The following is a 23825-nucleotide window of genomic DNA, read 5'->3' as shown; positions in this document are numbered from 1 at the left end:
TGAGGGTTAGCCTTTGACCCCGAACGGCCACCGACGGTTATAACCTGCTGATTAAAATGAAAATCTGTAACACTACTGAGTAAACAAAATCCCATATTAATGACTTTATTTAGCTGGCATTTGCATGACACATGTGCTATATGCTGATTCCATTGATGGTGGCGGGGTCCGCCACCGGGCACCGGGCACCGGGCACCGGGCTCGATCATCGTCTCGAAACATCCTGCCTCATGCTCACATTCAGTTCCCTTGTGGTGCGTTTCAGCCCTGTTCTCCCAGGTGGCAGTGTTGGCTGCCGTCCTGGCACTTGTGGTCATCATCATCATTTCTATCACCATCCTCATTGCTGTGTGGAGAAAGGTGAAAATCATGACGATAATAGTTTATTATTATTATTATTATTATTATTATTATTATTATTTTATTATTATTAATAATAATAATAATAATAATAATAATAATAATAATAATAATAGTGAAATGATCTTTAATTAATTGCTGTTTGCTGAGTCTGTTTGCTCTGTGCGATCCCAGAAGCCCCGCTATGAGATCAGATGGAAGGTGATCGAGTCGGTGAGCCTGGATGGTCATGAGTACATCTATGTGGATCCCATCCACCTGCCCTATGACCTGGCCTGGGAGCTGTCCCGGGACAACCTGGTGCTGGGTGAGCCGTCCCAGCGGCTGCGGTTGATTTATTTTCTTGCGAGATGTTGGTTACTACAATACATTTTGTAGTATTCGTTGGGTTTTTTTCAGATTTATTGTATATAATATCTTGTTTATTGTTATTTTTACATTTTATTGGTTACCCGTTCATTTCTGGGTTTGTTTTATTGTTCATTGTTTATTAAAGTTTTATCTTTCTCATTTATTGTTGGTTGTTAGGTTAAGGTTTTATTTTTTTATAATATTTTTGTTCTACTTTTATTGCCAAATGTCTCTTTTTTCTACTTAAGTTTCAGGTTTATTGTGTACTGCCAATATTCTTTTTTTTAGCTTATTCTCAGTTTTATTGCATATTGCCATTTTTTTTTCCCATTTCTATCCCTTTTACTGGAAGGATATTTGAAATATTTAATAACAGCTACTCATGCTACTGTAATTTAGTAAATTTTTTTGGACATTTGCTTTGTGGAGTATTCTGCAATGCCACAATCATTCCCGCTTCATAAGGTATTCATAATATATAATATAACGTATTTTATTTGAATTCCAATTCTTTGCATCGCAGGTCGTACCCTGGGCTCGGGAGCTTTCGGCCGGGTGGTCGAAGCCACGGCGTACGGCCTCGGCCATTTCCAGTCCAGCACAAAGGTGGCGGTGAAGATGCTGAAATGTAAGAACTTCGTACAAACCCCCGCAGAGAGTCACCGGCTTTTGAATTTAAAGTGTACACCGTGGAGAACCATGTGGCGCTGTCAAAAAACGAGGACGCCGCTGGCACGTCCAGGCGTTCTAGAGCCAGAGAGGTTCCTCAGTTTCCCCACGATGGGCTTTAGCCTGCGTGCCAGTTTTGGCCAGGCTGCCATTGTGCAGTTTGGCAAGGCAACAATGTATCCCGCTACTGGCCGCCGGTGCTCAGCTTATGTTTTGCTCCCCTCTTTTGTGTCCCACCTGCCCCTGAATGGTTTCCCTTTCACAGGTTTCCTCAATGCCCCTCCTTCATTCATCTGCCGTTCATTTTAAACCTACAGTGTGGGCATCTCCAACCGAGTTTTTGAACAGGGTTTTCTCCTCTCTTTTCCTCTTTTCTCTCCTCTTCTCCCCTCTCTCTCCTCTCCCCTCCTCTCCCCTCCCCTCCATTCCTCTCCCCTCCTCTCCTCTCCCCTCCTCTCCTATCCCTCCTTCCAGCCACGGCCAGGAGGAGCGAGACGCAGGCTCTGATGTCCGAGTTAAAGATCATGAGTCACCTGGGACCTCACCTCAACATCGTCAACCTGCTCGGAGCCTGCACCAAACAGGGTGAGGAATAATTAGATGATAAAAAAAATTTAGAAAGTCATAAAACACATTATCCAACCTTTTGGGGCGAGAGGTCCGTGCTGGGTGGGTCTCAGATAAGTATTTTGATGATTTGACCCTTTACCGTCCACCAAACCAGGCCCTCTGTACCTGGTGACCGAGTACTGTCGCTATGGCGACCTGGTGGACTACCTGCACAGGAACAAGCACAGCTTCCTGCAGTACCACGCTGAGAAGAACCAGGAGGACTCGGGCTGCCGCGTCTCCGGAGGAAGCACTCCGCTCAGCCAGAGGAAGGGGTGTGTGAGAAAAACTACAAAAGAGCTGTACACAAGGGGCTGTTTTGTTTTGTAGCCAAAAGTTCGCTATCTGAGTGACCCCTGCCAGGGAGGTAGCCACAGAGGAGCCCTTGGTTCGAGATGGTCATGAGAGCACAAAACGATATCTGAATATTATCGTAATACTTTACCTCCCCTCTCTCCGCAGCTATGTGTCATTTGGCAGCGAGTACGATGGAGGGTATATGGACATGAGCAAGGACGAGCCCTCTATCTACGTGCCCATGCAAGAGCAGATAGACACCATCAAATACGCAGACATCCAGCCTTCCCCATACGAGTCTCCCTACCAGCAGGAGCTCTACCAGGAACAAGGTTTGGGCTGCATGCATGCATGTTGAGGGATGTCTGTGTGTGTGCGAGAGTCTATCTTTCTTAAATCTCTCAGCTGGGAGTGAAATCGTACAATGAAGCCATTGTTCCAATCCTATAAATACAAACCCCACCAATGAAATGGATGGCCGATTTGGGTCCGTTTCACCCAGTTTAGTCGCAGCGCCACACGTGGAGTGCCCAAGACGAGCACGGATCCAGCGCTAGGAACGGCCTCCTTTGTTTACGGAGTTCAGCTCAGTTCAGTTCCGTTTAGTTCAGGCTGGTTCAACGCAGTTCACGCGCGATCAGCTCCGTCCGGTTCCCTCGCGCCTCTGTGATTTGTTTTGCAGCGACGGAAACGAAACCCGGCGCGGCCGACGCGACTCACCGTCTCACGGCGACAACGTCATGACGGATGCGTGTGCTGTTCCCTTTCTGTGTTTCTGTGCAGGAGTGAGCGGGGTGGACTCGGCGTTGGTCATCAGCGACTCCACCACCCTCAGCTACAACGATCTCCTGGGGTTCAGCTACCAGGTGGCCATGGGCATGGAGTTCCTGGCCTCCAAGAATGTGAGATGTTCGAGAGGTCAGCACGATTGTTAAAGACGTTGTTGTCTCACGTGTTTCAATCATTGATTTGATTGGTTACTGTAGTGTGTCCATCGGGACCTGGCGGCCAGGAACGTGTTGATCTGCGAGGGCAAACTGGTGAAGATCTGCGACTTTGGCCTGGCGAGAGACATCATGCACGACTCCAACTACATCTCGAAAGGAAGCGTAAGTCGCCGTCGCCCCTGACTGCAGGCCCGGGGTGACCGGGGTTGACTTTGCGAGCGAAACAATACCTCTGCTTCCTCTTCCTCAGACCTTCCTGCCCTTGAAGTGGATGGCACCAGAGAGCATCTTCCACAACCTCTACACCACCTTGAGTGACGTGTGGTCGTATGGCATCCTCCTGTGGGAGATCTTCACCCTGGGTGAGCACGCACGCGCGCACGCACACACACACACACACAGACCCACCTGTTGCCACAAAGATCCATCAGTCACTGCTCAACAGTGCAGAATTTTTAACTAGTTCACAGGAGCCAAGTTCAGCGAAACCACATGAGCGGATTATTATCGAAACACAAAGGTGGAGCTCAGAAACGCAGAGACAAAATAAACGGGAACAAAAAAAGTCTCGCGACGTTGCGATGTTTTCTCTAACAACGGCATCGTTGGGTACACCTACCAGTAGTAGTCACAACGACCCCGAGAGGTTAAAATTTGAATAAAGTCACTGCCACGTGGGCTGCGTTTGTGCCGCTATGGTATTAGAGATATTTAACATTGTATTTCATGAGCTGTTTATGGACCTTCCACCCCGTCGTCGTCCATATCGCTCGACGTGTGACCCAAACGCTCCGATTTGTGCGGGGACAGTCCCGAAATTTGACCAATTGTCAAGACGGCACGCCTGGTTTTGATCCATCCAAGCTTGTAAAGTGAAAAGGTACATTATTTCTATGATATTGACATTTATTCCCATTCGAGCCGGAATGGAGAGAGTCAGCGCGGCAGCAGCTTTTGTGTCAGCAAAGTGTCTCCTCTTCTCCTGCGCTATCGGGGACAGGGGTGGGAGAGCGAGTTGCTATGGTTACAACTACACTCCGCGCACACACGCACACCGGCACGCACACACGCACGCGCACACGCACACACACACACACACACACACACACGCACACACACACACGCACACACGCACACACAGACACGCGTCTCCTTCTCGCGGTCTCGCGGAAATGTAGCCCACTGAAGCGATTCATTGTGCACCTATTGAATAATTTCACTGAGAGAGTTATTTTTATTTCGCGAAAAAATATGTAATAAAAAAACAACAACAACAACAGATTTGACTTATTTTTGTGCATGTTCAGAAAATCATCTGGCAACCCCCAGAAAAAAAAACAACAACATTTGGCGACCCCCCCTGGGGGAGACGAGACCCACAGTTTGAATCCGCAGGATTCTGCACAGGAGGCGCTGTGCAGGCACTGTCGTGTTATTTTGTTTCCCTTGTTTGTTTGTCTGTCTGAACTAATCAAACAACATGAAATAAGATCGATAGATTGACAAACCAAAATGGCGTAAATGGGGTTTTAGTTGACTCGTATAGCCTAACGTGTGTCCTGTAAGCTCCGTCCACCGCGCACGGGAGTGGTCGTGCCCGGCCCGGGTTTAACTTGCTCCGCTACTGCTCATGACAAACCCCCCCCCGGCAGACTAAACACCAGCTGATTAGTGCGGTGGAGTATGTATATATTTTTGGAAAAAACATCTTAAAACGTAATAATATACGTGGCAAATAACCTCTTTAATTTGAAATTGAACTAATATATATACAGTAAATATATTTTTGTTTTTTATCGTGGACCACTTGCAATTGCATCGAGGATCCCTCGGGGGCTGCGGACCACTTAGGGAACGCCTGTCCTGCTGTCCCGAAAGCTACAAATAAATGGAGTATGTTAGTTTGCCTAATGTAAATGTGACTGGAAATGTATCTTAAATAGAATTAAGCATTTTAATTATTATTATTTTATGCATATAATGATTCCAAATTGTTTTATTTTAATAAAACATCTTATATATATATTCTAAATCAATGACAGATATTCAGAGATGAACACAAATAAGTGTTATCTTATAATTAGGGTCCCAGCAACGTGCATGCCTGATTGCTGGTCATCTGTATATTTTTTTAAACTCATATGAGACAGATCCTATTACAGTGGCTACATTCAGGATTGGAAATCGATTGGTCTTGCAATATTTTTTTCTGAGAATTTTCGAAGCCCCCCTTTGGAAACTTTTAGAAACTGCCCCGAAAAACAAGGAAATCTATTGAGAGCCTGTTTCGGGAAGCCTCCATAGTGATGAAAAAAAAAAACCAACAAAACAAAACAGGGTCCCTTCATTCAATTTGGATTGCAGAAATGAATTTGTTCCGGCCTGGTGAGGTCTGAGCCTCTGCGAGTAAGGGTTGCAACCTTCAGTGTGGGAAAATAAGGGACACCTTGCAAGTGATCTGGGGGTCCTTTATGCACCAATTTGTTCTTTTTATGCGACAATTTTTGAGTCCCCCCCGCTGCTTACAACATGAATGTAAAGGAAATAAAGAGTCAATAAGGACAAAGCACAGTGGCATCAATTATATTAAGGGTTAAAACATAGAAAATAGACATTGGCAAAATGTTTGGTCTGTCAAGATAAACTATCTTGTGTATTCGGAAGAACACATTGATAAACTGGGAAATAGCAAATTACCTGGTAGACCACAGAGACCACTATGGTGGATGGCTGAACAATACATTTATTTGTGGGGAAAAAAAAATCCCATTTTTACTGTCAAGCTGATCAGAACAACTTTCCTGGATGTAGGCATTGAAATAAAGATCAACCTGTTCCAGAGAGAGGGAAATGTGGAGAAACAAAATAATTGCAAATTTATCTAGGTTATGTGAACTTATACAGTATGTATATGAATGTAATTTTAACCTTCAGTCCAAGACCCTACAGGACGGCTGGGGTAGCCTAGCCTAAATTTCTCTCTCTTTCTCTCTCTCTTTCTCTCTCTCTCACACACACACACACACACACACACACACACACGGAAACACACACACACACACACACACACACACTCTGTATTTGGACAGCCTCTTTCTTTTTACAGGCGTACTTGAGCTGGATGTATTCGCCAACCTTTTTAAATACCAGCCCCCTGAGTCTCCGTAACCGGGCAAACGATGACGTGGAGTGACAGACAACTTGTCATTCCGATTTATTACTTTTCCGCTATGTCTCATGAAACTCTTTTGGTTTCATGATTTCCCATGTCATTCCAAGCATGTGAAAATGTAGTGTAGGTAGTGGGGTGTGCAGCTTTTTACAACTTAGTGCACAATAATGGACCGATCTGGATCAAACTTGGACGACAGCATGTCGGACTGCCCCAAATACAAATTTTATTCACCTTGTCTGTGTTTGTGAGAGCCATACCACTGACGTCAATTTTTCATTAACAAAAACGATACGAACCCGCTTTCAGGGCTGAACCCCTCTATATAGCTGCAGGCAGCAATACTAGGGGTCCAGGGTAGTCGGCCCTTAATTAAAGTGCAATTGGCGAGCCGGCCCTGGCTATCTAAAGTCATAGTGTTCAACACTAATAAGGCCAGTAAACACCTCAGCAAACAATAATTCCAATGTCGTGTTACAGAAGATATTTTTTCTTGGCAATTCTGTTATTGCAATATAATCTCGTCCTAGAACATTATCTTTCATTCCACTAGATGTTTTCATGTCCTGATAAAGGCTAGTTCCTTTTGTCAAAGTTTCAGAGAGTATTTCAGTCTTTTGAGTTGTCTGTAATGGAATACACCTTTATGTTATAATGGCAACACATCTTGGTTTGACTATGAAGTATAACATTTATATTCCAGCACCATTAATGTGGTGCTGGAATATGCAGGTAAATATAGACATAGAGGCGTAGTTCTTACTCTGATCTCTATTTAAACTCAGAACTGTTTTTACTGAGTTTAGTATGATATAATTTTCCGCCCAAACACAATAATCCTTCAAACTATGTCAGATGCAATGTCTGCATCAATTCTAACGTTCGATCATTGTCCAGAGCTTATTGACATCACATTGACTCGCACCGAGTCAATTTAAGAAAGACTTAACTAGTCCAGGCACTCACGCAGATCCTCCGCTGCTGCACTACTCCACTTCTTGGTTCTCCTCGGAAAAGGTTTAGACAGTCTGCCTGTATGCGGGATTCAGGTGAAGTAAGACGTGGTCAGAGTTTCCCTGCGCAGCGCGGGGAACGGCGTGATACCCGTTGTGGACGGGGGTGTAGGAGTGATCCAGTGCGTTCTCCTTTAAACTGCTTGTATTTATGGAGTCTGTGTGTTAAATTCCCTTTTTTTTTAATTAAAAAAAACCCCTAAAAAAACCCTGAGAACGATAACAAGAGCTGCGTGCCGGCATCTTAAGAAATGACACACTTGTCTGTGACCAATCAGAGGTCTGCAGTGCTATCATGTGACCGTTGCAGATATGAGAAATGCATTGTTTATTACTAACTTCTACAACAAAGGACAGCTTTGGATCAAACTTGGGGGACGGCATGTCCGAACTGCCACAAATCCAAATTTTATTCATCATGTCCGTGGGTCCCATCAGTTCCATGACATTTGACTACTGACTTAAATTTTTAATAAATGATTTTGAATTAATTTCTAATAAATGAAAACTCTGCCTCTGTAGAGCGTAAGGAACATTTCTGGGAGGACAGACTTTTTCGGTGGGAATCTGCCATTTCGAGCTCTCAAAGAGCCACTGGTTCGAAGTAAATACCTTCTGGAACCTTAAAGACCAAACAGGTTTAAACGGTCAATGCCCTTAACTGGACTATTTTCACATTGTTTTTTTACAGGAGGAACTCCCTACCCAGACCTGCCCATGAACGAACTGTTCTACAGTGCCCTGAAAAGAGGCTACCGCATGGCCAAGCCTGCACACGCCTCCGATGAAGTGTAAGCACTGTTATTCCCTACCTTGCCCCCATAGAGATGTGATCTACCTTCTAATTATTTTTTTCAAATGTAGACGTTGTTGGTCCTTCCACTGCTGCAACATGTTTGTCATTTGCCATTTTAATTCGTAAAATTGCAGGAACGGGAAAAAAATGTCGATGTCGATAATGGGAATAATATTTGGCAACGCATCCAACTGAACACGTGTTATAGACAGAGATCACACACTGTTTCAAAAACAGGAACATTTTCACTCAGCCTTTAGCAAAAAAAGATTCTTTCATCTTCACAAAAAACAAGAGCAATTGAAAAGACAAAGTTGAATTGATGAATAACACATTCTTTGACACCGACTGTAATAAATGTTGTTCTTTGAAGGCGACTCAAGGCACTTACAAATCCTTCCTGTTGCAGTTTCGATATCATGAGGAAGTGTTGGGACGAAAACTTTGAGAAGAGGCCAGAGTTCTCCTTTCTTGTCCATTCCGTGGGCAACATGCTTACAGACAGCTATAAAAAGGTATTATATTTATAAATATACGGTCCATGTCATCGCCACACGGGGCCCTGGAGCCAGACGTTCTGGTCAACAGCCTATTGAGTGTTTTTATTTTCCATACAAGGGTAAATGTGCAGCCAGCCGGTCATTATCTCAAAATGACCCCAGACAGACGTACCACTGATATCCGCTATTGACCAATCAGAATTGAGTATTCCCTAGAGTGGAGTAATAACAATGGTTATTGATTGGTTCTCTCCACTCGCTCCTGATGACAGAGATACAGCCAGGTGAACGACAGCTTCCTGAAGAGCGACCACCCGGCGGTGGCCCGCACCAAGCCCAGGATGTCCTCCCCTTTCCCCATCGTCAACCCGGCCCTCAACGCCTCCGCCCAAAGGCCCACCTCTTCCTCCTCCTCCTCCTCCTCCTCCTCCTCCTCCTCCTCCTCCTCCTCCACGCCCCCGGACCCCTACAGCCCGCACCCTGCCACCGACCAAGAGGAGGCCCTGACCTCCTACAACGAGTACATCATCCCCATCCCGGACCCCAAGCCCCAGGAGAGGAGAGGCGAGGCGGACGTCAGAGTGCCATCGGAGAGCGCCGCCAGGTAGATACGGTCAAATCTAGACTGAACCCACAAGACAACACAGACGGGAAAGGCAAAATTATGCAGCTGCAGGGAAGATCAGTGCAATGTGTTCGCTATAAAAAAATAAATAAAAATAAATCTTTTTCCTCCCCTGCTGGACGCCCACTCAGCCAGATGTTGAGTTGAGCTGTGTTATGTTACCGTGGTTACTTACATCAGCGTCCATGAGGACCGTGTTTAAACCACAGCCAAGTAACATGGTCGTTTGAGTCAAAACTTTTTTTAAAAAACTATCATTCACAGCGCCCCCTAGTGGAATTGGGGAAAAACAGCATTTATAGCCTGTAACACGTAGATGTATTTATGAGCAGTTTTCTGTGTCAAATTTCAAGGTAAGTGTAAGACTTCATGAATTATAGGTGTAAAATAAGTTTGAGGTAAGGATTAAGGATATATAGTCGATAGATAGTCAAAGCATAAGCATAATATCGAAAGCATTCTGTGAGTCTTTCGGTGAGTTCCCATTCATTTCCAAATGTCCAAGTCCGAGGTTTCTTGAGAACGTGTTTTCCCTTTTTTTTCCCCCTCCCCATCCGCCCCCAGCTCCCTGGCTCTGGAGGAGGAGGAGGAGGAGGCCGACTCGTTGTCCCAGGACACGGCCGAGACCCTCCCTGAGGAGGATCGTCTGGAGGCCAGCGAGAGCGACGCTCTGCTGGGCTGCGGTGGGACCCCGGAGGTGGAGGACAGCTTCCTGTAGCTGACCCAACCTGAGGGGAGGACGTAGAAAGACATAGAAAGATGTAGAAATCCCTTTTTCCGGGACTGAACAGCGCGTTAATATTCCTGGCATGGGAATGAAATTTTAAAACAGATAATGTAGCAAAACCTAAGTAAGTATGAGCTCTTAATTGGGCAACTCAGTGACTTCTTATACTCTCACTAAGCACTCCTTTTGTTTGTTGTTTTTTTGTTATAGTTTTTTTTTGTTTCAGTTATCATAGTTATTTCCAATGACACGTCACAATATAAATAATCAAATATGTGTTTATTGCTTAGGTTATGTATTGCAAACTTTTGTGAATAGCTTATTTTAATATGGTACAGACCTCACACTCACACAAATATCGACAAAACATTCATTGCTATTGGTTTAGATGCCCAGTGCATCTGTGACTTCTAATTGCTTATATGCTTATATTTTACTCTATGTTTATCGCTGATTTATTTTTTTGGATAATTTGACTTTTATCATACTTTATCTTCATTTCTGCAATAACCGCGTATCTTTTCACTCTCAAACCGGTGATCAAATATTTTCTCTCTCGAAAGTTAGAGCTGTTTTTCTTATTTTTAACTTTACTCCGTGGTACTATGTTTTTGATGCACTGTTTTACGCATGGGATCGTGTGTTCTTTCGAGTTCCACCCATCAAGTTGTTTTAGGAGTTCAAGTACATTTGACCGCGCAGACAGTTTTTTAATTCTTTTTTTCATCGTCCTGTATCTATTTGCACTTTATTAGAGTTATGAAACATGTATATTCACAATAAAGGAATAAAAAGGTACATTGTATACTGAAGAGAAGAAAGGATATATGGTGAGCTATCGACTTTTTTTTTGCGTTGCCATGGCGAATCCATGCCTTTTAACTCTGTGAAATATGAAAATATGAAAATATGAAAAATTCAGCCGACCACTGCCTTTAACAATATGTACCGAAAACCTTGTTCCTGCATCCTTTGGCTTGGAATGCCTTTTTTTTTGCCTTGTATTGCGGCTTGTTGAGCAAGAGTATGAGGGCACGTGTAGAAACACTGTCAGTTATTTAGGTTCACACACACACACACACACACACACACACACACACACACACACACACACACACACATACACACACACACACACACAAGTACACACACACACACACACACACACACACACACACACACACACACACGTACACATTCCCCCATTGGTATGTTTCACTCAGTTCAAAATGCAGAACCTTTACGACTCTGTTACAAGCTACGATACCAAAGGCCTCCCGTAAACGTTTACAAATTTATTTTTTATATGCAGTGTTTGGAAATTGTTGTTTGAAAAAGGGGCAATAAAGTTTTACTATCAAAACGTGACTTTGGACTTGATTATTGTTACTTTTTTGTCATCGGAGTGGCATGGTTCAAATCATTCAATCATTCACTGTCAGCTTAAATCCTATTGGTGTTTAGAATTTAATTATTGAATTTAATAATATTTTAGATGCGTTTGCGCTTGAGGAAGTTTGTGGACGATCAATGAGACAATCCACTCATCCGCTTAATTCAATAAGTCATAAAAAAAACTGATAACCACACAATATGATTGACCTAAATATGTTTTTCCAAAAATATTTTTCCAAAGATAGATTTACAAATTTACAGTCACAAGGCACAGACACAACAAAATATCTATCTTATGTCCAGAAAAATATAAATGTACGTAGTATACTGTATATAGTATGAATAAAACCACAACAAAAAGCAGTAGTTATCCAGCTCCTGGCTGGATAGAAACCTAGAAACCTTAATGTTCATTGATTATGGATCAAAATCAGAGGAGATGAAGACATACAGTACAGAGTATACAGTAGAGTATAGACTTTTAAAGAGTTTTGAAAGTGAAACTTATTCCACATTCCACTTTGAGATCTTTTTTTTTTTGAAAATCTTCCATCTTCCATGTGAAATGCATCCCCCCCCGCACCCCCATTGATGCTCTAAGGACCCATTCACCCGCTCCCCACCCCCCCGCGCCTCCTAACGGCCCCTGCCCCGTCCGGCTCACAAGCATGGTGCTGTTTGTTGATTCGGCGGCAAATCACCAGTGATTAGTCTCCCCTCCGTGGCTGCCGGGAAGAATGGGTCCGTTTCTGGGGCACATCGGATGGCTCATCAGCTGGCAGAGCGTGATATAACACCCCCCCCCCACACACACACACACAACCCCCCTCGTCCCCTCGACCCCCTCCCCTCACCCCTCCTCCTAGTAGTTTCCAATACTTCCAATATTTTTCTTTTGGAACAGTACCACTTTGAATGATCTCGCACACGCTTGGGAAGGTCATGATCCCACCTCCAGTAGGCTCTGAAGGCTCTGCAGGGTTTGTGCCCTCGATACTTCGATACCCTCGATTGATTGATTGATTGATTGATTGAGTGATTGATTAACCGATCAATCGATTGAAGGGTTCAGGCCGCCAAGGAGCCCTCCCCAAAAAACCCGGCGGACCGGGGTTGTTGCTGTTTTCCCTGCTTCCACGCGGTGTGACAGGGACGCCATTGTTGTTGTATTTTTTATTATTTTTTTACAAGCAAAGACCAGCTTAGCCCATCTGACATGCCCTGTAAGGTCCCTGACCCTCCTCCTCCTCCTCCTCCTCCTCCTCCTCCTCATGGGGAAGAGCACACATGAGGAGGGTGTGAGTGTGATTGTGAGTATGAGTGTGAGTGATCAGCACATAACTCCCCGGGCGTCATTCCTCATTTCTCATCTTCACAGGCTTTTGTAGCGCACGGCGGGTCACAATTTAGGTTTTGCAGATCGAGAGGGAGAGCTGAGCCGGGATGCCGTCCGACACCGCTCTGCTGCTTCTGGGGGCACTGCTGGCGGCCCCGAGAGTCTACGGAGGTGAGATGGGGTTTTGGAATGAGACTCGATGCGTGTATCATCTGTTTTGAACAGCACCTGCAGATACAGTATATCTGTATATAAAAAGATGTATGTATTATAGACAGAAATACAGAGTACTGTATATAAAATATAGTACAGTCTGTATACATATATATATATCAATCAACATAATCATTTAACTGTTGCACTGATGGTACTGGCATTATATGTGGGTTTGAAATATATTATATTATTATAATACATAATAATATAATTATAATATAATGATAATTATAATTATATCTGTATTTAATTATATCTCGTGTAATTATAAAGATATGTATGTGAGGGGTTAATACTCCTGTCGATGCCTCTGACCTAGGCACTGGCAATGAGCTGGAGTTGGCCCCGGGCGTTCCACTGCAGCTACCCACTGTTCCTATGTATAGGATGGGTCAAATGCAGAGGACATTTGTCATTGTATCCTACTTGTACAATGACAATAAAGAGATATTCTATTCTATTCTTATTTCAATTGCCATCAGCTTTTACTGTTTTTACTTGTTTATTTGTTGTTTTTTAAACACTTTTTTTTTTAAACACTGCATATGACATATGACAATGACTTTTAATCACTTTTAATTGACATTCAGTTTGATATCTGACACCTTACTGTATCCGCTATTCGTCCAAGTACGATGCCGCATCATGAGTTGTTTTTTTTTGTGGTCATTCTTGTGATTCTTTTTTTTTTTTCCGTCTTCTTCTTCTTCCTGAGCATGTTCCTTTTATTTGTGGTACCAGTTCTGGAATCAATTTGCGATTTCACATCGCTTGTAGGAGAACATAAAGGTGTCTGTTGTGTGGCCCAATAATGGATCAAGTTAATTAGCTTTGCTCTCTGGTCAATTCGACACGCTCATTAAACAACAGGGTCATGTTGGAAACTTGCAGGAAATGACTCAAGTCAGCACAAATGTAGAACTGCGTTTGTTTTACAGTAATTGTAGTGGCTGGATGGGGTGGTAGAACCGAAACCCCGACTGGGGTTGCGATGGGCTTTCTCTAGGTCATTTTAGCAGCGACAAAAAAAGGAAAACTGCTGAACATTTGAATTTCAGTTCTGCTAAAAAATGATATCACAGCTGGTTCTCTGAGAAAGTTAATAGTCTTTGATATCAGCACAGTAACAACTGTGATTCAACTCGAAGAACAGTGTGGACAAAGCATCCGATGATGATATAAGCTGTTTGGTAGTTGTAGATTACGGCTGCAAAAAGACCACTGCATACTTAGTCACGAAAACCATAATAAAAAATATATTTTAGGTGCTTAATTTGGCAAATCGCTGAATCTTTTCACTTTATCATTTAATTTATACGTCATAAAACATCCCAACCAAATCAATTTGCCCCAAAGTGGGGAATGCTTCTTCAGCCTGGCGTTCATCTCAGCAGGTTTTTTTTTCTAAAGATAAAACAGTGATCTTCCTACATCACAACTGGTATATATTTATCCTTCCCTCAGAGGGAAAGGGTATTATATGATGTTATATGACATATGCCCAGGGCCTTGCTTGTCGCTTAAGTAGCCATAAATCATGAAATCAATAAATCATCAAACTCCAATGTGTGCAATAGCTCAGACCTCATGCAGAAGGAAGGTGTTTGGGAACTTTGCACGGCTACACTTTGTGATTGAAAAAAAAAAAAATGTAGAAATGAAACCAGGAATGATCAGTAACAGGGAGTAGCGCTGTGCTGTGCTCTGTTCTTCTCTGCCTTTTCAGTCCAGTCCTACAGTAGCTATGCATGATCTGACATTAGCATAAAGACGTTCTCTAAAAGTCACCTACAGTAGCAAACCCTTAACTCGCCATTGCTGACATTATGATGTAGATAGCACTGGCTACGGGTGACGTCAGTCCTGCATCAAACTGCCAAACATTTACATGCACGCTTGCGTTGACTGTCGTTTAGCAGAATGGAGGCGTCCTGTGATCAAGTTCAACTCCATGCTTGTGGTGGGCTCTGAGGTTGTGGTGGTGCCTGGCACCCCGCTGGTGTTGAGGTGCGAGGGAGACGGCTCGGTCAACTGGCAGACGAGACTGCCCAAGCACAGGCGCTTTGTTTCCAAGGGCAGTGGCAACGTCCGCACCTTCAAAGTGGAACACCCCTCGGCGGAATTCACTGGCACTTACAAGTGTTTCTACACCTCCGGGCTGCTAAGGTTACGCGGGCTGGCCTCCACAGTGCACGTCTACGTGAAAGGTGAGTTTGTTTGAGTTACGTTAGGTTTGCGCAGACCATTAGGGCCTGCTCCTTAGTGGTGCGGTGCATTCCGCTGTGGGCAATTCATGTTTTAGGATCAAAACAAAAAGTAACTGTCAAGTCAAAGATTGGTGGAATCAATAATATTTTTGTGTTCTTTTCCTGGTCACTGGTATTAAAAAAGTTCTATTGTCAAGACAGTCCAAAATAATCCATTGAGTTCATCAGTGCCCTTCAAGCCTTTTCTGCCATTAAGTTTTCTTCTCTGTTCTGTTATATATATATTTTGTTTTTACCTAATCTTTCACATCCTCCATCCATGTTTTTGCTCCCCAGATCCAAACCGTCTGTTCTGGACCAGCAGCACGTCCCTTCGCGTGGTCCGGAAGGAAGGCGAGGACTACCTCCTGCCCTGCCTGCTCACGGACCCGACAGCCACCAACCTGCGGCTCCGCATGGACAACGGCACCTCGTTGCCCCCGGGGATGAACTTCACCGTCTACCCACACAGAGGGATCCTCATTCACAGCCTCCACCCAAGTTTCAACGCCGACTACGTCTGCACGGCCATGGTCAAAGGCGTAGAGAAGGTCTCCAAAGCCTTCTCCATCAACGTCATCCAGAGTGAGAGCAAACTTTTACTGCTGTAGATACCCTTGTCCAAGGATGAGATCTAAGGCCACGTTGTATGGATCTGCCGCATGGTCAAGATTGTTCATCAGCTGACGTTCTACTCGACACTCAAACACATCTATCATTTTCCTTTTCGCCCAGAGCTTCGGTTCCCACCATATGTCTTTTTGGAGAAAGACGAATATGTCCGTATCGTGGGGGAGGAACTCAAAATCCGTTGCACCACACACAATCCCAACTTCAACTACAACGTTACTTGGAAATATACCAGCACAATGGTCAGTAGAAGGGAATCCGTAGCTGTACTATGCAATGAGAACCATTATATTTTTTGGATCATTTTCTTTTTCTCTCTTTCTTAATCCCGTACAGAGGTCGACCGTTGAGGAGGACGTCCGCTCCAGCGGAGAAAATCGTCTGGATATTGTGAGCATTCTGACCGTTCCCTACGTGGACTTAGCCGACACGGGGAACATTTCCTGCATCGGCACGAACGAAGCTGGAGTCAACAGCTCGACGACGTACCTGCTGGTGGTAGGTAAGTTGTTGGGAAGTCCCCAGCCCAAATTCATAAGGCCTAAACCATACTCATTCATTGAACTGAACAAAACTGATGGCAAACATCTCCCCTCTTTCCACAATAGACAAACCCTACATCAGATTGTCCCCCCAGCTCTCCCCCAGGCTCGCCCATCAGGGTCTCTCCGTGGAGGTGAATGAGGGAGAGGACCTGCAGCTGAGCGTGTTCATCGAGGCATACCCCCACATCACGGAGCAGGGGTGGGACACACCCACATCCCCCAACACCTCCACCCAGGAACAGAAGTTCATCAGATACAACAACAGGTGCACAACACCAAGAGCCTTATTTTCCTCACTGGGTTTGTAGTAATGTTTAAATTCCAAAGGTGTGCTTTTGTATCCTGTATCAACCACACGACATACATGAGACACTACAAACTCAATTTGTTTATTAGTTCATTAGATATCCTCAAGTTGTGAAACCTCTGTTTTAGGGAAGAAGGGTCTTTTGTTTTAAATTTGGATCCAGCTGCCGCCGATGACGCATTGGGACTGTCTGTACTTGTACTGCTAGACCGGATTAGTCAACGCAGATATTCCTCTTTTTCAAATTTTTCTATATCCCCACCACTCCCACCCCTATAGATACCATGCCACTCTCCAGCTAAAGAGAATGAACGCCCAGGAGCAAGGCCAGTACACCTTCCACGCCAGAAGCGACTTGGCCAATGCATCCATCACATTCCAAGTCCAAATGTACCGTAAGTAAAGCAGGAAGCCTGGGAGTCCGGAAGTTCAAATCAATGCATGGCTCCTCATGGGTGACAACTTATGAATGCATAACTAATGTAGTCATTTCAGAAAGGAACTATATGGCCATTTGCTCCGGGTATGTTTGGTTAGAGACCTCCCCTTTTATTTTTCCTTCAGAAAGACCTGTGGCTGTGGTGCGATGGGAGAACGTCACCACCCTCACCTGCACCTCATACGGCTACCCCGCCCCGAGAATCATCTGGTACCAGTGTTTTGGAATACGGCCCACGTGAGTGTCAATCTGTAATAGAGATAAGATGCCTTTTTGACTTAAAACACTGATTCTGAATCCCTACATTTTGGTATTGCCCAATACTAAGAACTGGTCTGATCGTGATCCCAAACGGCAACGGTTTGGAGTGACAAAGAGATCTAATGATTGAATTCAAGCAGATCTACCTCCATTGGAGGCATCTAATAAACTTCTTTGAGTCACTTTTGAAAGTGTTTAAAAGTTGTTTCTAGATTCAAGACTCAAGATTCAACACGATACTGAAATCGGATACCGGTAACATATCGATCAAACAACCGGAGCAGTGAGGTGAGATCTGATGATCAGTTGGGGTGTTTCCGATGGGGTCAGGTGCAACGAGAACACTACAGGGATGCAGATGCCGGTTCCCCTGCAGGCCCCTACGGTAGAGGTCCAGAGGGAGGAGTATGGCGCGGTGGAGGTGGAGAGCGTTCTCACCGTGGGACTCTCCAACCGAAGGATGACCGTGGAGTGCGTGGCCTTCAACGTTGTCGGGGTCAGCAGTGACACTTTGGCAATGGAAGTTTCTGGTGAGCACTGGAAGTATGGGTTCAAAAACTACAGAGGAAAATATGAACAAAGTATTCACATGAGGGGGCTTATTTGGAATTACTGTCACGGCTCAAGATATGATTCTCTATGATTGATTAGATAAGCTCTTCACCTCCACCCTCACCGGAGCGGCAGGCATCCTTGCCATCCTGCTGGTGCTACTGGTCTTCCTACTCTACAAATATAAGCAGGTAGGGGGTGTCGCCACACACCTAAAACCTGGACCTTTTTGTTAATGGAGGATATGCCGATAATTTTATATCTAGATTTTGAGGTCGTTCATTATTGACGTCCTTCATTACTGATGTCTTCTTTAATTTCAGAAACCGAGATATGAGATCAGGTGGAAGATCATTGAGGCCAGAGATGGTAACAACTACACCTTTATTGACCCCACTCAGCTGCATTACAACGAGAAGTGGGAGTTTCCCCGCGACAAGCTTAAGCTAGGTGTGTAGCATGGCAGCGTAGCACCGAAAGGCTCATTTAGGCTGAATTACCTGTTTAAGGACAACAAGGAAATTATTCTGATTATAAATTGGTTCCTGAAAATTTTACAATAAATATATATCTTATACAGTTTGCTTTATACGGATCACCAAATAACTCAAAATGAAATTATTAGAGGGGACCTAGTATGAAAAACTCACTTTTTCAGTGCTTGTGCACATACATTTGGGTCTCTGATAGGCCTGCTAAAACAAAAACTGTGAAATAAGAACTCAACAACTCAGTTAGTTTTTTGTGAGCTGCCAACCTCCTCTTCTTTCCTGGGGGAAAGCAATAGATCGTGGAGGGCCCTATTGAACCTCTCCCACTTTCCGGTACCCTGTGGATGGTGAGGGGTAGTGCGACTTCACTTGATCCCATAAACACAGATTCTTGATTATGTCTGCTTCAAAGCATCTGACCTGATCGGAGTGGATTCGCTGTGGGACCCCATTTTTTTACCAGTGCTCTTGCAACAGTCACTGCCTTTTGATGTCTGGTGGGAACTGTCTGGTGGGCCATCTCTGGATATAATTGATGGCTACCACTTTAACGGCCTCGAAGCCAACAAGCTCCCCCACTCTGTGACCACTCTGGGCAAAGTAGCCTTGGCCACAATACAACGCACACACTGTTTGCAGTATTGTTCAATATCCTGATACATTCCTGGCCAATAACATCCGCCCCTTATTAACTGGAAAGTCCTCTCAACTCCCTGGTAACCCTGGCCATTATGCATCCGGTTAAGGACCTCCCTCTGTAGACTGTGAAGGACACACCTGTTTTATCTGACCCCGTTTGGTTGTCCAGACACTGACGTCTCACTGTTACAGTAGTTCTAATGTCCTACAGTCTTCTCCTGCTTTTTCTGCCCGATCCGGTCTCTGACCCCAGTACTCCAGGAAAGACTTGCTGACCGAGTCCACCTGTTGCTCGGCCCCTAAGAAGTCACATGAGTACATACATTGGGAAGCTTGAAGAAGCACCTAACTTATTCACAGAGGCCAGCTTACTGTGCCAGACTCCTACAGACAGAGGTTCGGACTTCCTCAGCCGATTGCACAACCCGGGGACACTCCAATGACTGCGTGGTTTGAGTATGCTGCCTCGACAGTCCATCTGCATTCCTGTTCCGCTTCCCAGGTCGATACTGCAGGTGTCGATACTGTTGTGCTATAGTAGCCTCATTTTGCTCCTTCAACCTGTCCATCTCAGCCTTTTCTTTCACCAACCTCTCCTTGAGACCCTTAAGCTCCTCTTCCAGCTCCTTTACCGACATCTTGGAGAGGCAGAAGGGAAGTCCCCAGCAGTGTAGACCTCAAAGTTCCCCCCTCTCAATGGCCGATGTCTTCCATCTATGCCACTGTTTTCCAAATCTGCCCTAATTTAACTTAACCTGCCAAGATCATGCTTAATTTCGCAATAATATGTTTCCAAAATATCTCGGTACGCTCAATATTCACAATGAGCTTTTTCATAATAAAAGCAGCAGTAATCGGAATAATTGCAATGTTTCCTTGGAATATTCCAAAATACAATGGTACATTTAATTAAATTTCATATTTAATTATTGATTTGAATTTATTTCATTTTGAGTAATTTGGTTGCCCGTCGTCTTAAACATTGTGGTGTGGGGGTGGTGTGGTTTAAGCAGCCACACCTGTCTTGGTTCTAGGTAATTGGGCCTAGAATCGGGGTGGCTGTATACCTGTTGCACATTAGAGCAATCGACGAGCAACAGGTAGACCCCCCCACACACACACACACACACACAGCAGAGGAGCAACAGGCATACAGCCACACTGATCTCGGGCCTTATTACCTAACTTACCTAGACCCAAGACAGGTGTGGGTGCTCAAACCACACCACCCCCCACACCCCACACATCATTTTACAATATCAATTATTCATGTTTGTCTCTACCTCCAGGGAAGATCTTGGGTGCCGGAGCTTTCGGGAAGGTTGTGGAAGCCACGGCCTACGGACTGGGAAAGGACGATTATGTGATGCGAGTGGCTGTGAAAATGCTGAAAGGTTAGATGATTACACAACTTAACTATTTAAAAAAGGGAGCTCTTTGTTTACAGTGTACAGATTAAGTGACTGACGCAGACATCAAAGTCAATTGGATAAAAAAGATCCGTCTTAGTTCTCCTGTTGCATGTGATGTCGGGGGTGGGATAGGAATAGGCCTCGTATTGGAATCATAAAAGCTTCAAATAGGTTTCTTAGATTTGGACTGTGTGTTTCTGCAGCCAGCGCCCACTCGGACGAGAGGGAGGCTCTGATGTCCGAGCTGAAGATCCTCAGTCACCTGGGACAGCACAAGAACATCGTCAACCTACTGGGAGCCTGCACCTACGGAGGTCAGACAATATTCTTTCAAATTTCCTTTATGAGTCGTAAATACAGACTCTGACTCTGACTCTTCCTCCATCAGGGCCAGTGCTGGTGATCACGGAGTATTGCAGCCATGGCGACCTGCTCAACTTTCTCCGACAGAAGGCTGAGACCTTCCTGAATTTCGCCATGAGCATCCCCGGGGTTGAGGTTGAGGAAGCCGGCGGTGACTACAAGAACATCTGTGCCCAGAAGCATTTCATTCGAAGGTATGGCAGCGAAGGTGATAATAATGACATGGACCACAATGTCTACATACATCTGCATATCAACGTATCTTTCTAAACACACAGTGACAGTGGGATCTCCAGCGTGTCGTCGGGGAGCTACCTGGAGATGAGGCCGAGCCAGCAGCTGAATCTGGTCAAATCCTCACAAGGTTTAATGTCTTTGTCTAAATATTATAGTCTCAAGGACATTAGGTCACTAGCCTCCATATTATGTGCTGTTATCCTTGATGAGTAATCACTATGAATGGTTATATTATGTGTGCAGACTTTGTGTCGGAGGAGAGGAGTGAGTGGCCGCTGGAGATGGAAGATCTGATGAGGTTTTCCTTTCAGGTAGCTCAGGGACTCGATTTCCTGGCGGCCAAAAATGTGAGTTTGTGAGTGTTCTGGACACATTTTGGATATGTCATTTTGGATCGGCCAAGCTGCTGGCAAAGGAACGCCGTTGATTTGAAACCACACACGCCTGTCTGTCTTCAGTGCATTCATAGAGACGTGGCTGCGAGGAATGTGCTCCTGACTGATCATCGTATAGCCAAGATCTGTGACTTTGGCCTGGCCCGAGACATCATGAACGACTCCAACTATGTGGTAAAAGGAAATGTACGTCAATGTAAGATCTGATCATTAATGGCTTAGGACAATACCGCATACAGTAGTTTATTTTTTCCCTGTAAAAAAGCACCTCCCAGCACAGATATAGGAGTAATTGGGCCTGTTTGACTCTAGGCTCGTCTGCCGGTGAAGTGGATGGCCCCGGAAAGCATCTTTGACTGTGTCTACACTGTGCAGAGCGACGTCTGGTCCTACGGGATCCTCCTCTGGGAGATCTTCTCTCTCGGTCAGTGAGAACATTCACACTGACCATCCACCCAAAAAAAAAAGACTTTTGTTTCCTTAGATGAGTTTAGAGCTCAATTTCCATTCCTTTGACCAGGTAAGAGTCCCTACCCCAGCATGGCAGTGGACTCTCGGTTCTACAAGATGGTGAAGTGCGGTTACCAGATGTTCCGGCCAGACTTTGCCCCTCCCGAAATGTAAGTTCCCAGTAGAGTGCTTAAAGCCAGTCAAACCTTGGTCAAGAAGACGCCAAAACAAAACATCTGATTGAAAGTGTTTACACCCAGAACAAGGAGTCCTTTTTGTCCATTCAAAGTCAAATCGTCTCGTCGTCCGGCTTTGAGAAGGGCTATGTAAAGATGATGTTTTTCCCAGCATTTGTATTAGCTCCTCTATCTGTGGAAGGGGTTTATTCGCTGTGTTGGTCTGGCCCCACTATCCGAAATAAGCGAACTGCAGAGACGACAGGACTCTGACTCATGGCCTAATAGCCTTTTGTTCTCTGGTGTAGTAAATGAGTCAGGCCTCCGTTCTGCCACTTAGCCACATGATCTCGAAAACCAAGGGCGTTGAAACTGCTATTTCACAGCCCAGATGAGACCGGAACAAACTGATTTTTATTAAATGTTGTTTTTCATCCATGGGTCTTCTCTCCGGACCACGCTGCAGCCTTAAGAAGTCTCTTTATTGTAAAATTGTTCTCCCATTTACTCTTCCACAATAACCTGGTTCATCTCTCAGTATGATCACGTGGAAAAAAAATGATTTATCCTAGTTTGGGTTTTGGTACTCTGTGGATTTTGTTAATCCCACAAGGATTAATAAAGCGCACATTATTATGAGCATTTGAGACTGGGATCCCATTCTGTCATACTGACACTTTTACGATGGCTCAGGTACATGATCATGAAGATGTGTTGGAATCTGCAGCCCACAGAGCGGCCGATGTTCAGCAAAATCAGTCAGATGATCGAGAGGCTACTGGGGGAACAACCCAACCAGGAGCAGGTGAGATTTGGGAGAAGAATGGGCAAACTGGGATCAATATATTGTTATGGCTTCACTAGAATAAAGGAAGCAGGGGAAGAAAATAGTAATGATAATACAATATCACATTCTCAAAATATATCTCATTCTCATTATCAGACATAGAGTTACACAAATGCCGTTGAGTGTGTAGTGTTTATTGACGAGCCGAGTGACCCCTCTGAGCAGCTGATGTACCAGAATGTCAAGCCTCTGATGGACAAGGAGTGTGACGGGCCAAAGTGCTGTAACGGCCCCTGTGACCAATCTTGTGACCACGAGGAGGAGGAGCGGCCGCTGATGAAGACCAACAACTACCAGTTCTGTTAAAGGGATACCGGGTCCAATGGAGGATTAATCGCGACCCCTGGAAACCCTCTGCTTCCCTTTCGCCACCATCTTTCCCCCCCAACCCCACCCCGACACCGGAGGTCACGAGAGCAGCTGGACGCGGAGTGGGGAAACACGTCTGACACTATCCCCCCAAATCTCTTCCTCCCTCTTTTAGTCCTCCAGACTCAGAGGCAGCCGCATCGAGCATATGACCGTCGGCTACGGGGCGAGACGGGGTCGACCTTTGACCCCAAAGGTGAAAACATGTTGGTGTATGATGCACGTGACCGGAGCTGTACACAGACAGTACCATACAAACTCAAGCCTCTGACTTTTTAAGCGTATATCGACTTAACATTTTTAACCAAGCCAAAGAATTTTGAAAAAGAAACGCAGGAGAATCTCGGTCTCCTAAAATTGTTCATTATATGCTGTAAACATATTCTTATTTGGAATTACGGTTACGGAAATTATGGTTACGTATTTTAAGAAGGAATGATTGGCAAGAATGAG

The 23825-nt window shown here is 44.7% G+C and overlaps 2 protein-coding genes across 2 annotated transcripts in view; both read left to right on the top strand.

Moving 5' to 3' along the window:
* Positions 1 to 11434, top strand: part of pdgfrb (platelet-derived growth factor receptor, beta polypeptide) — a 30846-nt gene extending 19412 nt beyond the window's left edge. The window contains exons 11-23 of the mRNA XM_080007981.1: positions 266 to 360; positions 535 to 667; positions 1235 to 1339; positions 1855 to 1965; positions 2105 to 2264; positions 2452 to 2618; positions 3070 to 3188; positions 3273 to 3395; positions 3484 to 3595; positions 8110 to 8209; positions 8624 to 8729; positions 8987 to 9318; positions 9904 to 11434. Coding sequence (XP_079864107.1) covers positions 266 to 360; positions 535 to 667; positions 1235 to 1339; positions 1855 to 1965; positions 2105 to 2264; positions 2452 to 2618; positions 3070 to 3188; positions 3273 to 3395; positions 3484 to 3595; positions 8110 to 8209; positions 8624 to 8729; positions 8987 to 9318; positions 9904 to 10057 — 1817 coding nt within the window. The 3' untranslated portion in view covers positions 10058 to 11434. The remainder of the gene's footprint in view (positions 1 to 265; positions 361 to 534; positions 668 to 1234; positions 1340 to 1854; positions 1966 to 2104; positions 2265 to 2451; positions 2619 to 3069; positions 3189 to 3272; positions 3396 to 3483; positions 3596 to 8109; positions 8210 to 8623; positions 8730 to 8986; positions 9319 to 9903) is intronic.
* Positions 11435 to 12882: 1448 nt separating this feature from the next.
* On the top strand, positions 12883 to 23687 carry csf1ra (colony stimulating factor 1 receptor, a). The gene is made up of 21 exons (XM_080007788.1): positions 12883 to 12968; positions 14930 to 15220; positions 15557 to 15844; positions 15995 to 16131; positions 16226 to 16391; positions 16498 to 16699; positions 17021 to 17136; positions 17306 to 17417; positions 17772 to 17971; positions 18093 to 18184; positions 18317 to 18443; positions 20413 to 20517; positions 20739 to 20849; positions 20924 to 21092; positions 21177 to 21262; positions 21379 to 21482; positions 21594 to 21716; positions 21843 to 21954; positions 22051 to 22150; positions 22850 to 22961; positions 23169 to 23687. Exons 1-21 carry the CDS (start codon positions 12905 to 12907, stop codon positions 23307 to 23309), a joined length of 2958 nt encoding a protein of 985 aa, XP_079863914.1. The 5' UTR covers positions 12883 to 12904; the 3' UTR covers positions 23310 to 23687.
* Positions 23688 to 23825: the final 138 nt, after the last annotated feature.

Source organism: Zeus faber (assembly GCF_960531495.2).
Source record: "Zeus faber genome assembly, chromosome: 10".
In the NCBI taxonomy this organism is placed as follows: domain Eukaryota; kingdom Metazoa; phylum Chordata; class Actinopteri; order Zeiformes; family Zeidae; genus Zeus; species Zeus faber.
Note: the sequence above shows the minus strand (reverse complement) of the source record. Positions and strands in the feature narration are given on the sequence as shown.

Bases quoted from the DNA above. Each gene is read 5' to 3' on its own strand.
- csf1ra (XM_080007788.1), top strand. From the start codon at position 12,905: ATGCCGTCCGACACCGCTCTGCTGCTTCTGGGGGCACTGCTGGCGGCC. The intron at 16,700-17,020 runs GTGCACAACACC...CCACCCCTATAG, and splicing joins TTCATCAGATACAACAACAG to ATACCATGCCACTCTCCAGC. The intron at 17,137-17,305 runs GTAAGTAAAGCA...TTTTTCCTTCAG, and splicing joins ATTCCAAGTCCAAATGTACC to AAAGACCTGTGGCTGTGGTG.